The sequence below is a fragment of the Coccinella septempunctata genome, chromosome 4, assembly GCF_907165205.1.
Source record: "Coccinella septempunctata chromosome 4, icCocSept1.1, whole genome shotgun sequence".
Lineage (NCBI taxonomy): Eukaryota > Metazoa > Arthropoda > Insecta > Coleoptera > Coccinellidae > Coccinella > Coccinella septempunctata.
Window position 1 is genome coordinate 4,609,808 of NC_058192.1, and position 16,708 is coordinate 4,626,515.

General features: G+C 35.8%; 3 protein-coding genes across 8 annotated transcripts in view; 2 read left to right on the top strand and 1 right to left on the bottom strand.

Moving 5' to 3' along the window:
- LOC123312205 (dipeptidyl peptidase 4) overlaps positions 1 to 6,633 on the top strand; it is a 50,936-nt gene extending 44,303 nt beyond the window's left edge. For all 6 annotated transcript variants that reach the window (XM_044896499.1, XM_044896498.1, XM_044896502.1 and 3 more), the window contains 10 exons: positions 1,502 to 1,716; positions 1,818 to 1,999; positions 2,057 to 2,160; positions 2,524 to 2,653; positions 3,401 to 3,630; positions 4,662 to 4,836; positions 4,920 to 5,206; positions 5,355 to 5,704; positions 5,859 to 6,064; positions 6,235 to 6,633. In XM_044896499.1, the coding sequence (XP_044752434.1) occupies positions 1,502 to 1,716; positions 1,818 to 1,999; positions 2,057 to 2,160; positions 2,524 to 2,653; positions 3,401 to 3,630; positions 4,662 to 4,836; positions 4,920 to 5,206; positions 5,355 to 5,704; positions 5,859 to 6,064; positions 6,235 to 6,366 (2,011 nt within the window). In that variant the 3' untranslated portion in view covers positions 6,367 to 6,633. The remainder of the gene's footprint in view (positions 1 to 1,501; positions 1,717 to 1,817; positions 2,000 to 2,056; positions 2,161 to 2,523; positions 2,654 to 3,400; positions 3,631 to 4,661; positions 4,837 to 4,919; positions 5,207 to 5,354; positions 5,705 to 5,858; positions 6,065 to 6,234) is intronic.
- Positions 6,634 to 10,098: 3,465 nt separating this feature from the next.
- Positions 10,099 to 11,181, top strand: LOC123312055. Its single transcript, XM_044896250.1, has 2 exons — positions 10,099 to 10,258; positions 10,315 to 11,181. The coding sequence occupies exons 1-2, from the start codon at positions 10,250 to 10,252 to the stop codon at positions 11,032 to 11,034; spliced, it is 729 nt and encodes a 242-aa protein (XP_044752185.1). The 5' UTR covers positions 10,099 to 10,249; the 3' UTR covers positions 11,035 to 11,181.
- Positions 11,076 to 15,038, bottom strand: LOC123312054. Its single transcript, XM_044896249.1, has 5 exons — positions 12,354 to 15,038; positions 11,940 to 12,271; positions 11,738 to 11,886; positions 11,527 to 11,664; positions 11,076 to 11,420 (listed from the first exon to the last, which is right to left on the bottom strand). Exons 1-5 carry the CDS (start codon positions 15,014 to 15,016, stop codon positions 11,124 to 11,126), a joined length of 3,579 nt encoding a protein of 1,192 aa, XP_044752184.1. The 5' UTR covers positions 15,017 to 15,038; the 3' UTR covers positions 11,076 to 11,123.
- Positions 15,039 to 16,708: the final 1,670 nt, after the last annotated feature.

Consider the following 16,708-nt stretch of genomic DNA (forward strand, 5'->3'; position numbering starts at 1 on the left):
TGGTTCGCGGACAGGTAATAGTTATCTATGTTATTAATGAGCCTAGAATATTGCGTGCAGAACCCTATATAGAGCGATTGTGTGTATTTTTAATTGTCACTTATCTTGAAAGACTAATTTCCATACAGGCATTGGAATACACATCGTGAACAGGGGTGATGGATTGGGTAGTAGAGGGATGATAAGATACATAAATTAGAGCAGGTTAGGACTGGATTTCAGTTGTAACCTGATTTATTTTTGATGCGAAAGGAGTTTCATTGAAACATTTAGTACTTCAAGGCGAGGCTAAATAATTATCGTGGAGGTTTTTCTTCAAGGGTCAGTTGGAATGCGGCACTGAAGTAACAATGTAACCTTGCACTATAATGCAGTCACTCAAATTCGCTATGAACTTTCTATATTGAAAAAAAGGGCTAAGTGACATCAAGACTCCAATTTAAAAAAAATCTTGCGATTATCTTGTTGTTCGCGGATGATTCTACACTTTTCAAACAATCTGTATGTTTGTGGCTTCATGCCATAAAAGTCACCAAAGCTATAACTTCCGCGGAAGTCCAAAAAACCGGAAATAAGTATTCTGAGATCGGCACTAACAACATCTATCCTCGACAACTTTAACTCTCGACTCCTGATCCTGAAAAACCTCAGTGCTTCCGAATAAATCATTATGGTCCAGTTTCATCTCCTTCGGCCTCAGAAACAACGTCTCAACAACGATCAATTCGGTAAAGGCTGATTATTTTGGGACAGTTTCAACCGACCGGCGAACTGGCAATTTCATTTCGAATAATTTATGTTTTTCCTGGCAGATACAATCTGGTCAATAAAGCCGAAATCCGGGATTTTGTTTTTTTGTTTATCCCCGCTGCGCCCCTTTATGATTATGGCGGCGGAAAACTAGGAAGTGGGAACTAAAACGATTTCAATATGCTAAACTAACGGTGCCTTGGGATCCTCCTCAAGAAGTTGTGAAGTCACGTGCTCGCCGGAGACACGAAACGAATTCACTTGTCTCGAATCGGAATTGGTTTCTGTTTCTGCGATAGTCAAACAGTCCCGCTGAATCTGAATCGGATTCGTCCTATGAATAAATGCGGACTTGTGCATGCTCGAAATCAAAAGAGGCCATGGAAATTCGAAAGGGGTTCAAGTAGACTTAGTGAGGTACATGATGTTTTTTTTTGTGAATTTTCAACCACTGGGGAAGGAGAATTTTAAACAAGTTCATCATCTCATGGTTCGGGTTGTTCAAAAATTGTTTCTAGACATTTTTGAAGATCATGTCTAGGTGCTAGACTTTCACAAGTTTGAAGAGGAGGATTTTTATCTGAATATCTATTCCATAGGTTCTAGAATATTTGTTTGAATTTATTTATGATAGGTTTTTCCTCTTCTACAGATTATAGCTAATCTAAAAGCTGAGTTTTGATCAAATAATCTTGAAAATATGAATTTTCGGCTGTCACGATAAAGAACAATTTGTGATCATTTTTTCCAGTCACCACATTCCCTTGAGACTTGAACACTCGCCAAAAACCCAACCCGAAAGACTCCAATACGCTAAATGGCTAGGAAACACAAATTCTATCCTCATAGTGTACAATAACGACATATACCTCAGGCAATCTCCTCTCTTTGAGAATGATACCAGACTCACTTTCACTGGTAAGCCGGACATTGTTTACAATGGAATCCCAGATTGGTTGTACCAAGGTGAGCAGTTTCACAAAAAAAATATTTATCAAATATTGTTTGGGATGTCATCACGAAGGAAAATTTCTGAAATGTAACGAAAATGTGGGTTTATATTCTAGAGGACATTCTGAGAAATCCTGAGGCCTTATGGTCTTCCCACGACAACACACACATCTTATACGCAACTTTCAACGACTCCGAGGTGGGACTCTTGAATTTTCCCTGGTTTTCCACAGCACCGCCGGGAAAATCTGCACGCAAACCTTCTTTTCCGAATTACAGGACCGTTAGGTATCCAACAGTAAGTTATTCTGGTGTATTATGTGGAAAAATTTATACTACTCCAGAAAAATTTCAGCCAGGTAGCAACAATCCTAAAGTAGAACTCTATGTGCTGGATATTTCCAATATTACGGATCTGCAGAGATATGAAGTGATCCCTCCTAAGGCACTTGTTGGACAGTGAGTATTCTGAACGAATTAGTATCATTGACTAACTTTACTACCCTTTTTTTCAATCTCTTTTTGAAAATTGTATCACAAGGAACAGTAAAGCTGACTTCTTAACTATACTCGGGATGAGAACTGCTGGCAGAAGAATTTGAACTTCTGTACGGTATATGTCTGCAGTATATGGGAAAATAGCATAGGATCATTTGAATTTAAGTTCTTTTCACAGTGAATCGATCGAAATTGAATGCGTTTTCAGGACAAGTCGATTTATATCTCATTGAGTATTGGAACTTTTTCCAAAACTAACCATCTAATACCTCGAATACCTATTATCATGTCGCCAATATTCATGGCAGAGTTTTGCTATTTCAGGGATTATTATCTGACGTCAGCTGGTTGGATTTGTCAGAAGAATACACATCTAGCAGTTGTGTGGATGAACAGGGCCCAGAATTTGAGTATAGTTTCAACTTGCTTAGCGCCCAATTGGACCTGTATAGAGGTGAGTAAGTTCTGAGTTTTATGTTTGTAGTAAGTTACCAATTCTGGGTCGGGAACAGTACTTCATTGGGACACCCTACACCTTTTCCGAACAATAAATTACTTGTGAAATTATCTCTTCATCGGTGAACAAAAAATTAGAACGTTACAAGAGTTCACAACCGAAAAAGGTTGAAAAGTTCCGCATGACCAATGACAAAATGAATGAGAGGACCACTATCGTCGAGAAAAATCATAAACGTATATATCATAAAAGCATGACTTCGAATCCATTTCAAAGAGCTCGAGCTGGAAGAGGTTATCAAACTACAAGTTCTGATAAAAGTTCATTTCAACGCTGTAGATCCAGCTCGAGAAGAAATCTCTGATTAAAATTTCGTCCGCCCACTTTTGGGAGAGTTCCAGGATTTTATTATGTTTACCACAGCAAACTTTTATTCCGAACTGGCGGTATAACTGATATTCTCTCGAATAAAACATTGGAATATTGACAACAATGGGAACGGGGCGGAAAAAACCAAGGGGTTAAAGTTTGGCCATTAAAGTTCGTCAACATCGCTTAGCCACGCAGAAAAAATATGAGAGCTATCTGACATGTGTTCGACAAACTTCTGCAGTCGTTAGATAAGTCCGTAAAACAGTAGCTAAAATGTAGATCGGATTTGATGACAGCGAATAAAATTCGACAGCACCAAAATAAGAATATCTGGATAGGCTAGAAAACAAACTTCACTCCTTTCTTTTTCAGATTCACACCGAGAGGGCCTTTGAACATTCATGGCTGGAAGTCCAGGAGCAACCCACCTTTTCACCAGATGGGGACAGCTTTCTGGTGCTAGCACAGGTCCGTGAGGGAAACACCGGAACTTATACCCATATCAAGCATGTTATTGTCACAAGACAACACATCGCTGTACTTGGTCATGGCAGACACGAAGTCGACAGGATACTATCGTGGGACACCTATGATAACCTCATGTAAGTGGAAGGTGCTGAAATACACACAAAAAAGACCCTATACGGCAAAATGTGTTTTTCCGAATTATGAGATATGCCAAAGGGAAGAAAAAACACTTCAGTAGAGTCCCAAAGAGCTCTTGCCCATGTGGTGGTAGTTGTTCAACTTGTTGAAACCATCCCTTGGGATGGTTTCAAACACCTACTGGGATTCACAGAATCGGTAAATCTGATGAAGAAGGAGTCTGAAAACAAGACAGAATACCTTCGTGCCTTGAGTCTACCTTAGGATGGACTTACTCAAGGAACAAGCCTAGAACAGTGGTATAGTATATGTTCCATAGACTCTTCTTCAATTTTACAACTTCTGCAGTGCGTGAGGGGTCTATATAAGCTCGACCAAATATGAATGGAGGTATTTCATGGTCAACATGCAAAAAAGCCAGTAGGACTAATATCTGAAAACTTCCCCCTTCACTAGCTCCCTTGTGCTCTTCAGATGACTTCAATGAAAAAGATCGAAAACTCATCTGATTATTATTGGTTAGTTTATGGAAATCACTAACTGGAAAATATAGACCAAAAAACCTCGTCAGATCGAGCGGCAATTACCAGTAAAACACGACCAATGACCCTGTTCCTTCTCATCTCTATATCATCACACAGTTATCCTGTTAATATAAGTGAATTATGATGCCCAAAATTTGATTTCATTCCCCGTAGATTATAGCGAAAAGAGATAATTGGTATTTGTCCCTCTGCCAGTTTCCCCCTCCCGCGAATCGAAACGACAGCTGTTGAGCATCCAATTCGCTGAGCGTCAACCGCAAATGGAGATAGCAAATCCAATTATTGGAAAATTAGAATACTGCATTTAGCGTTATCTGGTATGTCAATGATGCAAAATACGGGATGTTATCATAGACTGTCTAGCGGGAAAATCATGCAATCTTTCCTAATTCTTGGCAAAAAAGAGAAAAAACAGAGAATCACTGCTACAGAGTAGAATTCTGGACGATTCGATACACTATAATCTGAACATTCCTTTCCAGATACTATTTAGCAACAGACGAGAACAAACCAGGACAAAGACATCTTTTCGTTGTCCGCGATCCATCAACAGATGATCCTAGACGTTTAGAATCCCACTGTATCACTTGTGACTTATCAGATGTGCTGTGGAGTAGTAGATATTTGTATGGTAATTGCACTCATTTTAATGCACTGGTGAGTTGAGGCTTCGCCGTAGATTTATTCTGAATTTCATTCATTTCCAATGGGTCAGCTCAACCAAATCGTCTTCCTTTTAGGTTAGTCCCCGTACATCGCCTTCCAGTCATGCCTACTACGTTCTTCAGTGTGAAGGACCAGGTCTTCCATTAGCTGGCGTTCACAACGCCACAACGCACCGTCTGCTGAAGGTGCTCTACGATTCCAGAATCACACATCTTCCACGCCTGCAGGAGCTGGCCCTTCCCAAGCAGAGGTTCTTGGAGGTCCCATTACCGCAGGGAAACAGGGCGCAGGTCCAGATGTTGCTACCTCCAAGTTGGCGAGAAGAGCTGAGAGATGCTGCTTATCCTGTTCTTGTTGAAGTGTGAGTTATCAATGGTAGACCATTTTATCATAAATATATGAATTGTGCCTCTCTGTTTAATTATACATTCCAACCACATGGCTTAGAGTCTTCGTAGATGGTAGTCCATAGCACAGGCTTCATCTATTATATATATATTCTGTTTCAGTAATGGCAGGCCTGGCAGCAAAGCTGTGACTGACGAGTACGAAGTGGACTGGGGCACTTATATGTCGAGCCACAGCGACGTAGTTTACGTGAAACTAGACGTAAGAGGTGCTAGTGGACTTAGTGACAAAGCCTTATACCACCAACTGGGGGGTGTAGAAGTGCAGGACCAAGTGTCAGTTCTGCAGTATCTGTTCGAAAAGTACAAATATTTGGACAAGACGCGCGTGGGTTTGTGGGGTTGGGGTTACGGTGGCTATGTAACCACTATGGTTCTTGGGTTGGGGAACCAGCAGAAAGTGTACAAGTGTGGCGTTGCAGTTAGTCCGATTGCTGATTGGCTGTTTTACAGTAAGTGTAATGAGGAATAGGAGGTAGATTAGTCTAACAGAAGAGATGAAGGGCTCTGATATCAGATGATTTTGGAAAAGAAAAGATTCGCTGGTAGTGTTAGTTCCTGATTCTCCGATTTTTTATGTGATATTAACTCACGCGTTTTGTGCAGATTCCGCATTCACGGAAAGAATATTAGGTCTTCCGACCGACAACTACAAGGGCTACGTTGAGGCTGATGCAACGCAACGAGCAAAAAACATTCCCAGACAGTCGTTCTTCCTTATCCACGGTTTGGCAGATCTCACCACACCGTATCAACATGGCGTTCAGTTGGCTCGTGCGCTGACAGATGCCGGAATCCTTTTTCGGTATCAGGTAAGGTCATTCTAACCTAAATTTTGCAGGTGTGCTCGTTTTTAAGAAAAACAAAATGGGAGGTCAAAATGGCGGAGTTAAAATGTCGGATTTTACTCCGTTATCATTCATATTCGATGTGTGGGTATTTTTGGTGTGGGAATATATTCTCTGATTCTCAAAACTTCCAGAGCTACGCTGATGAGGGCCACGAACTGTTGGGCGTGTTGGAACACGTCTACCGTTCAATGCAAGAATTTTTTGAAGAGTGCCTTAGTTTAGATTCCGACGAAACTAGCAAAGATAGAGAAGCAGACACCTGAAGGTTGGCCAATCGGCTGTTGTTCTACCACCGATTCATGGCCTTTTTAAGACTGCAAACATAGAGCAAAACCAGCTTCGTAGAATAGTTTTGAGAAACTGACGGGAGCTGTCTCTCTCTTGTATGTTGAACTCTGTGGCGGGAGTAATAGAGTACCTAAATGAATTAATGAAATTTTGATTGATTGTCTGAAAATAAAAAGCAGAATTTTCTTCTTTGTTTTTTTGTCTGGAGTTGTTCTGTTTTCTCTTCATCGAGGGGTTGAAAATTTTCTGAAACTATTATGTTTATGATTTTTTTTCACTCTAACAATTTCATTATTGTCATCTAAACGTATTTTTGTGTTTCCCCACTGTTTTCTCGAGGCTGTTTTATTTCAATTTCCTGCCCTTTTTATCTTACCCAATTTTTTTCATTGATGATATTGGTATTTAGATACTCTCTTCGTGACACAAAATAAACCAATGAAAAAAGAGTCAATCGATATACATATATATGATTCGTTTAATCAATAAAGCAGATAAATGTGGGCCTCCACTTCAAGATAATGGCTAGAAAAAATTCAAATCAAAATAGGAACTATAGAGATTTCAACTTAGCAAGCGATAACGAAAGAATAAAATATACCACTGAGCAACCACATTTTTTTCACTCATTTGCATCAAATATCAAACTGAATGATTCCACTGAACTTTTTCTTACGATAACTTTTCAAAATGATCATGAATAAAATGAATTTATACTCGATCTTAAATTTTTCCCTCAAAAATGTTACTGAAGCAATTGAACAGAATTTCATTATTTCATAAAAATAATTATTATAAGCTAACGTTAGAAATGGTTGAGAATCAAATTAGTCTAACTGATTAAGAGTTCGCCCTCATTATGTATAAAATCATCTGGATGTTTAAATGTTTGATCTATAGTTTGTCGTTAATTAATTTTAAAATTACTGTTTCTGCCTTCGATCTTTTATACAGCAGGCCAAACAATTTTGCAGACCTGGGCTGTGGGATTCTTCGTTTCAAATTCACAGATATATTAGGCAATGTTATTCTACTTTTTACATAACGAAAGTTGTGTTTTCGAAAAACGAAGGTGTCCATCTCGTAGGTCTGTAATTTTTTTGACTGCACGTGTTTGTTGAATTTTATAAAGAATAAGTATAGATACTAGGAGAGAACATGTCAATTACTATCGTTGTCATTTTAATAAGAAAATACTTGAATTCCGAGCTTCTCCTAGATTTGTAATGTTTGAAAATGGTTGTGAAATGTGTCGATGTTGGCAGTTCGTGATTATCAATTAAGAAACATTTTCTTCTTCGAATATAATTGTGAAACTTCATTTGGTCTTGCTAGAGGTTACTAACACATACAAAGAGTCGTTTCAATGTATATTTTTTTATTTCCAATGACTTGATATCAGAAAATATTTTTTTTTATGAATAAAGACAATAATGAGTCCCATACTGTTATCCAGTAAAGTTCCAGCAGTTTCATTCCAATATAAAAATAAAATTAAATTCAATTTAAATTTTTTTATGTAGCAAATTTTGAGAAAATTATTCAAATAGCGAAAAAATTCAGTGAGATTTATGGCTAACAGAGGAATAAAGGGTGGTTATGACCTCTAGTAACTTATTTCAGTGGAAACCTTTCGATTTCCTGTAAGCATATAATAAGTTGTGAAAATATTCTGATTTTTCTTGAGTTTTTCAAACAAGCCAACTATGAATGAGGATTGTATTAAAGACTTTTATTTGTTCAAGAATCACTTTTATACAGCTTTATATATTATTGCCTTGTGCTTTTTCATGGCCGAATGACAATCGTTAGAGTAAAAAGTTCAATCATCTTCGATAAGCCTTTCATCCATATTTTTTAAAGTATATTATAAATGTACTCATTAGAACACTTTAAGGTATGTAGAACCTTTTATGGATTATCATTCTCGTTGGAAAAGTGGAAATGAATAGTGATAGGAAGGAAAAAAAATCAATATTGAAAAAATTACACTTTTTTTCCCCATTTTATATTGTCGGCCTACTTCTAGCACTAAAAGTCTGCACAAATAGAAACAGACTTGTCATTTTTTCATTACATAAACTATCTATTCAAAAATTCTGATTTTATTGAGATGAGTATGATTTTCACATAATTTTAACAGATTTTATTCACTTATCTTTTTTACTGAAAGCATAGAATAGTTCTTGAGGAATTACTCGATGAAAAATATATTTTGATTTCGGCAATACTTTTTGAATGAATGTGAATCTTGTACTAAGGCTGTCAATCATTATTTTTAAACCTTCGCTGGAGTTTTTTCCTGTTCAATAGGAACTATAGGTATTAAATGTAGAGGCAAATATTTATAATAAAAAAATAGACAGATATTTCCATTGTGAGATAATCAGAAGATCAAAATGCATTTAGTTACGAAATGGTAAAATGCACAGGGTGATTTAGAAAAGCCTCAATATAATACATCTAAATTATTCGAAAAACGAAAAATCGTATTCCTCTTCAGCTCGAAGGTTTAAAAAATCAACGAATCATTTTATAAAAAGAGACGTCGGTCGTAACAAATTGAGCTCGGTAAAACACTACTATTTCACCGAGAATGGAACACCTTGTATCAACTGTCCAACAAGCTTCTTCTGAATTTTATATTTTATAGAAAAAAAATTAATGTTCGAGCAGGTATATCTTATAAAAATTAACTAAGGCTTTTGCTACTCTATTATTCTAATACTTAATTATATAGTAAAGATTCCAACGAAATCATATGTATTTGGAAAAGCCAGCTTTTGTAAAAAGAGACGGTTTGAGCTCATACTATCATATCATGATAACCTAGTTGACGAAGTTGAAATCGAACAGCATGATTTTCATAAATCATTCTTGTAGATACAAACTGATTTCAAAAATTATCAAAATCTTATAACACTATTCTTTTTACGATCGGTGAATTGAAAATTCACATTGAAAGAGTTCCATTTCAATCCGAACTAATCAATCAAAGGTGAACTTATTGACATTGCTTATATAGATTTCATATTTTATTATCACAAACTCAGTTTTTCAAGTCAATCTTCCAGAACCGTTGAATTTCATATGAATAGAATTCTCATTTCATTTCTAATTCAAGTAAACGAATAAATTTTTCGTATTGTTGCCTGAAATAATTGTTGTACACCGTGTTTGTAAAATAATGTGGAGAACACCAATTACCATTAAAGTATCTTATTAACTGTTCTGTTAGATCATGTTAGATGATGGAATGTTAAATGTTCCGTTTTTGTATTATAAGAAAACAATGAAGAAATGTTTGCAATGAATAAATCGTTAAGAAAATTTGTGTTTTCTTGTTATCTCAGCAAGGGGCTGGAAATTTCTCAGACGCTGTTCACGAGAAATGCGAATTTTTTGTTTTTCCTTTTTCCACTTCGCTTCAAAATTAAAGCTCTCTGAAGTGCAATTTTTCACTCAATCATCCAATAATTGGTTTTCTGGAATATACAATACAACTTATATGCACTTCAGATCCTAAAACAGAAATCGAATACCCTGATTTTAAGGCAGAATTCCTGCAAAGAATAATAAAATTTGAATTTCTTCAAATTGGCGGTAACCATTCGAATTTGACATATTCGACGACGCTTACCGGAAACATCCGAACGGGCCGCGCTGTCTATCGAAACGCGACGTGATTGGCCCAAACTGCACAAGTAAACCGTCACAATTTGAAATGACTGCGCTGTGTAGTTTGAAAGAAACTACGTTTGCGTCGAATTTTACTTCACAATTCAATTTTTCTTGAAAAATCAAACGTTTATTTTGTGAGATTATGAAACAATTCTTTACTAAATGTGACGGAAGAAAATGCCAAGAGTAAAACCTTGTAGTATGTTGAATAATGGAATTTACAACTCTGTATTATATTGTAGATTTCCAAGAAACGCTTGAATGAAAGTGCTACCTCAACTTATGCGCCAGTAAAGGCTTCAAATCTAAAAGCACCCTCTACAAATCGGAGCAAAAAATTGAAAACAATATTCAACAGACTCAATGGTATGGACAAAAATCTAATTTCACGCGATGAAATGAGCAGAAAGTTATCGACTTCCTCATCAACAGATTCAGTCATTTACGTTGGAAGTTATAAGTTGAATGACAATTATTCATTGATTGACCTGACAAAAAGTATGGGTAGTATCAGGAGTGCAGAATCCTTTACATCATCAAGATACACACATGTCCCAAACTGCCATATGTTCTACACGAATCTTGTTCAGCAATGCAACTTGCCTTGTACAGCTTCCACTTCCCACTTATTAGATCCTATTGAGGGCTCAAAACATTCATTACGAAAAAATACCAAATCTGCTAGTTGTTTGATTGTAGTGAACGACAAAAAAAACAATGTATTCAGAAATTCTGATTTTTCCAAAGAAATGTATTCCCTCAACAAAAAAGAGAAGCTTTATATAGATAAAATTACGAAACTGGGGGAGGAAGATCAAAATATTATCAGGCACTCGTTAGAAATTGAAGAGGATATAAATATATTAGAGCTTTGCTCTCCACAACCTCTGCTGACCGATGATGTACCTATTGAAACTCTGATACAGACATACCATGTTGATATGACTGGTCAATTCTCATAATAATGTCACTTTTGGTGTTTGTTTAAAAATTACAAGTGTTGTTTTAATTGCTGATCAGAGAATTTATTGTTGTGGTACAACGTAAAATGTTATATCAAATCTTTGTTATGAAATTTCAACGGAAAATAAAATTCACTCAGAAATGTATTATTTTTAATTATTCCTTCAATTCCTGCTTTGTACCCAGATTCTAGCATTATTTTCAGTTCCTTTTCAATCTTTGAATTAATCTTCATATAAGGTGATTTCAATAAATTCCGTACTAAGGTTCTCTCAGTTTCTGTCAATGATTGTTTGTCTGCATTCAATTTAACGATCTCAGAGGGAAACACACCCAACCACTGGGCTTTTGGAACAGCAAGCTGTTTCGATAAATGAACATTAGCCTGTAAAAGAATACAGCTATGACTTAAAGTTCAAGTAATGGCAAAATAATCGTCCCCGATGAATTATTTTGAACAGACTTGATATAACTAGGAGGTATAAACTCACCAAAGAACCAAATCTATATGTCATCATTATATTAACCCCATGAGGGTCAGCATCTGTGAAAATAAATACTGGAATTGTCATAATGATCCATAGCTTCTTCAAAAACAGTTGTGTATTCAAATCCGGAAAGCCTTTTCCCTAAAAAAATTTTCTGTATATTCTCAAGCAAGGTAGGAACTTAAAAAACCCAGTTGAAAAGTTTAAAACTAACTGTAATCATGAGAAAAGGTCGAACAAGTTTATTAGGAAGATCTTCTTCGAGTAGCTTATAAAATATCGATTCCTTTTCAACCACTAAAATGAAGTAAGCTGAAGATCTCAATTCTACAATTTCATCAATGTCTTGAGGTATCAAAGTACCTACAAAAATAGTTGAATAATCGTAGAATTAAACTAATTCAAAGAAATTCCACCTGGTATATTACAGTCAACAATCTCGTTTGAAGACATGACAATTTTCAAATCGCCAAATATCAGTCCTTTATGAGCAACTATGTTCAACTCCCAGGGTCCAACGCATAACATGTAACAAACTGCTTTCACAGCTCGATCAATATAGCTCTGATTCAATACCAGATGCTTTATTTGGTAGTAAAGTTCTCGTCTAGTGGTCTTAGAGTTGGTTTCTAGGACCTGGAGTACTTTAGCCAACACATACATCATTAAACAAAACTTAAATTGACTCGAAGTACTCTTATACTTCACCCTAATCATTTTTGGGTTCTCTTCAGATTTCAATTCCAATCTGCAAAAAATTGGAGACTGAAATAAGGAATTTTTCCACATGATGAACGATGCTCCTTCAGCCTAATATTTTAGTATATTACCTATCATGCACAAGAACGCAATCTTCAAATGTTTGTCGTCGAATTTCCAAACATGGCGACTTTTTCTCATTTAGGTCGTTCAATACTCGCTCAAAAATACTCATGATTCGATTTTCAATATCATTTTCAGTTTTGACCGAGATAAGTAGACCATCGTTTGACTCATCATGAAGGTATGATATATTTTCGCATATTTCCTTCAATCCTGACAAAATGTTTCCATCAGATTCTGATATCGAACTTTTGGAAACAGGATCATTCCATAATCTAACTGTTTCATTCCTAGAAAACTCATTTTTACCATCCCCGTTTTTAATTATCCTATAAATGCATACATGACCTTCGATTTTTTTTGTTACACTGAGTTTTGAAAATCGCTGACATACTGAAGATTGTGCCTTGGACAGAATGGATTTTTCCTTATGTTGGGAATAAATCTTAAAGGCGATTTCCAATAGTTTGTTGGCGTTTTTGTTGCTATCGAATATCAAATTTCTCTTTTCCGTGACTTTTTGACTCAGATTGTTCATGTTTTTGATTGCATTATTCACAAGTGCATCGGAGTTCACACAATCTTGACTTAATATATACTGAAATACTTCAGAGCCATCTTGCGCATTAGGTTGAGCTCTTCGTGGGATATTGTGGGAAGAAGCTCCAATAGCAGGGCTATTGGATACATTTTGAGAGCAGTCTTCTTGATTCTGAGACAGAATATTTTCCCAGAAGTGGAGGAAATTTTCTTGGGAACACTCTTGATGTGCGGCATGATAAGAGTTTGGGATATCTTCAGGTAAACTAGATGATTTCTCTAGTTGATTACTACTGACTAAATCCCTCAAGTATTCTCGACATTCAAGATCTTTGATAACTGGGCTTGATACACTTTTGAGTAGATGATACGAAGAGACAATAAAGGGTTCCTGTAATTTGATTTTTGGAATTTGTGAAACAAGGTTCTTCCTGTTGTCTGTATCATTTTTATCTACCAATTTTTCTGTTCCTCTAATTATCTGAGGAACTTCTTCAGACTCCTTCAATTTGCTGTCGCTCAATACAGTATCTCTGATATTTTTTTCAATTGTGTTATATTCAAATGAAGAATGCAGATTGCATTTAGCCATATCCTTGATATTTCCACTATTAGATGATGGCTTATTTGAACAATCGTTTCCTAAATGTGAACTACTGCTTACATATTCCTTATACAATAAACTATTCCTAATCTCTTTTTGTGAACTTAACTCCGGTATAATATTATCTATTTCTTGCGATTCCTGTTGAGAACACTCATAATTTTTCTTTATGTTCATTATCTGTTGCTCACCCACTATACTTGTTTCACTCAAATCAGTAGGAGAAGCATGTAGTTGATCATCTTTCAATTCGTTAGGTTTAACAAAACCTATGATAGTGTTACTTTCAGGCATATCTTTCTCATAAATGAGACTTTGAAATCCAATTGTATTGATTGATATCGATTTGCCATTAAGATCATTATCGTACTTCTCACTTGAGCCACAAGGAGGTGAAATATCTTTCGATTTTATAGTATTTCTAGAAGAATTTTCATCATGTTTAACGCATGATATTTGTTCTTTATTGTATGTTTTCAATGGACTACCTGTGGTTGTCGATTTTTCATTAGTATCAAAATGTTTATTCTTCGATGCCTTATCTAATTTCGAATCCTTATTTTCGTTCATCAAATTATCATATTTCTTCATGAAAGAGTCATATAAAGTAGTTTGTCTTATCTTTTTTTTGTTGTCTGGATAATATTTTCTTTTTTTCCTTTTATTTTTATAAGTTGAGTTTTGTTCAGTGCTCGAGCAATTATTCTTGACAAAAAGTTCACTTTTTGGAATAGAAAGTTCACAATCAATTTTATCTCTTCGTAATCCTCTGCTGACCCAATCAATTCTGTCCGAACTAGAATATTCATGATGACTGAATTTTTCAGGTCTAGATGAAATATTAGCAGAGGAGTTTAAACTTTCATTTGACTTCTTATCAGTAGCTTTTTCCTCCAACAAATTGAGAGAAATCCACTTTGATGGTTTTTCTGGCAATCTTTTTTTATGGATGTATTTTTTCAGAGGAAAATACTCTGATATCTTTCTTTTTGGTATGGTATCTATCGAATGAGAATATGAAATCTGAGAACTCAGTTGTAAAGCAACATTAATATTGAAGTGGGAGTTTTCCTCCGATTTGATATTTACCGAAGAAGAAACCCCATGGTCTGCTCCATTTGGTGTATTTGAATCTGATTTATGAGTTGATGGTGAATTTGTTAGGTATTGGGAGGATATTTTATCACATTGAATATTTTTTGTTGCACTTAAATATTCGTCAATAGAAATTTGCTTGTTGTTATTTTTCCTCTTCCTCTTACTGTATATTTTTGTTGCTTTGCAGTTTTTATTACATGTCTGCGATAAATATAATTCATTTTTTGGAACAATCAATTGGTGAGAACTCTTGAAATTCGTATTTCCTCTACTATTCCATTCATAATTGTCTTGCAAATCATATTTCTCCTTTATTGAATACCTTCTAACATAATCTCTTTGGGGCATGGAGTTATTCAATATTTCTTTAATTCCTGCTGTTTTCTTGTTTTCTTCATTATTATTCACGTATTTGTCGTATTTTTTCATTCTTAATTTTCGTTTGAGAAACAAAATTGTTGAATCTTCGGTAGAAAACTGTAGAGTTGAAGACTTGTAGGGTTGTAGGACGTTTCCTTTAAACCAGTAATACACCACAGCACGATTTTGAGAACACAGATGTCGCAGCAACTACAATTTACTGCACAAAGTCACACTTAAGTTCAAGATTGAACCAATAGGTGTCCAAATATGGCGGCATTCCCGAAATAATGATAATGTCAATAGATGGCGCTACCACATTGTACTGATTTCAATGTACATATATATCAGTATAGCTCTGATGAATACTGAAATATAATTACTGAAGAACTTCGAAAGCCTATTTTTGTTTGTTTAGGTAGTGAAATGGACAAGGCTGATAGAATCTCCAGATTGTTTTTGATTTTCAATTGGGAAAATTTGTGATATACTGCATGTGTATTCAGACTTTGAAGACCAATTTATAGTTTTTGAATAACTTTATGCCCATGTGGTGGAAATCAAGTAGGATTAAAAATTGGAAGAACGGATATTTCTGCCAATTGAGTATTTTTCTTGAGATAGCATCCATAATTCGAAATAATCAATCTAAAACCGTTATTCTGTTTCAGGAAGACCAGTTTTCTCATACTGATCAGGCAACATTAAAATCACAACCCCAAACTTCTGCAGCGAAGTGGCATCCAGCGGCGTACCAACGATCAGATAAGAGCACTAGGACCACCCCGTTCACACGCAATCGAACTACGATACTCCACGGAGGAGAGGGCATCTGGCGGTCTCCAACTGAGCGAATTTGTTGGCTGAGAGTGATATTTTGTTGCACAATCGAGTGTGATTTTGGGGAGATAAGGAGTTGGCTGTATCGAATGGGATACGACCCAAATTCTCGTTAGTACTTTTATATTGTTTTTTATAAAAATGAATTTAAATAGTCGGGGCCTTCTGCTTCCTAGTGCAGACCCTGGGTATTTGAAAATAATAGGCTCCCTATGAATATGATAAAAAAATTTTAAGTGGGGTTTTCAGGATACGATTTCCAAAAATAAATAGGACCTTGTCTAGAGTGGCCAATGGAAAAATTGCTTGGAAAAAGTACAAAGATCCTTCCTCGTTCGTCTTTAGCTAGAACGTTAGGGATATTTTAAAGACTTGGCTTTGTAAACTTTTTACGGAATTTTAGAGAAACTGTTTCTGCTATTATTTTGTTTATATGAATCGAGAGCAATGTGGAATGAATTTTTTTTACTTTAGTCAAAGCGATAATCGAAACAAATAATAGCTACACGAAGCAGGAATCGGCAAATGTCTCGAAATACGAAAGCCCCTTCTATGATGGGAATATTTCTTACAATACCCGCACAGCCGCAAATGCTACCAATTAAATTTAAAGATTTTCTTTCAGATAACTTTAAAGTCGGTGCGTTAACGGCTACTGAAATCTGTTATCTGGAACAAGGGGTGTTAAAATCCTAATTCAATCTCAGCCTAAGATCGCTCTGTACCAAATGATTACCTCCATTCTTTCGGGTATAACATAAGGCGGTAAAAAGGAATTATGGCACGGTTCAACCATCAATTTTGATTGTGACACCGATAAAAGTTCATTTTTCATTGTGTTCAATGTTCCTACCTCTATGAAGCGTTTGCTAAATTAGACTCCAGCGTCAAGCTTCACTAGTCGTTCTTGTTTATAACAAA

Bases quoted from the DNA above. Each gene is read 5' to 3' on its own strand.
- LOC123312054 (XM_044896249.1), bottom strand. From the start codon at position 15,016: ATGAAAAAATACGACAAATACGTGAATAATAATGAAGAAAACAAGAAA. The intron at 12,272-12,353 runs GTAATATACTAA...AATTTTTTGCAG, and splicing joins TGCGTTCTTGTGCATGATAG to ATTGGAATTGAAATCTGAAG. The intron at 11,887-11,939 runs GTGGAATTTCTT...CTATTTTTGTAG, and splicing joins TGTTGACTGTAATATACCAG to GTACTTTGATACCTCAAGAC.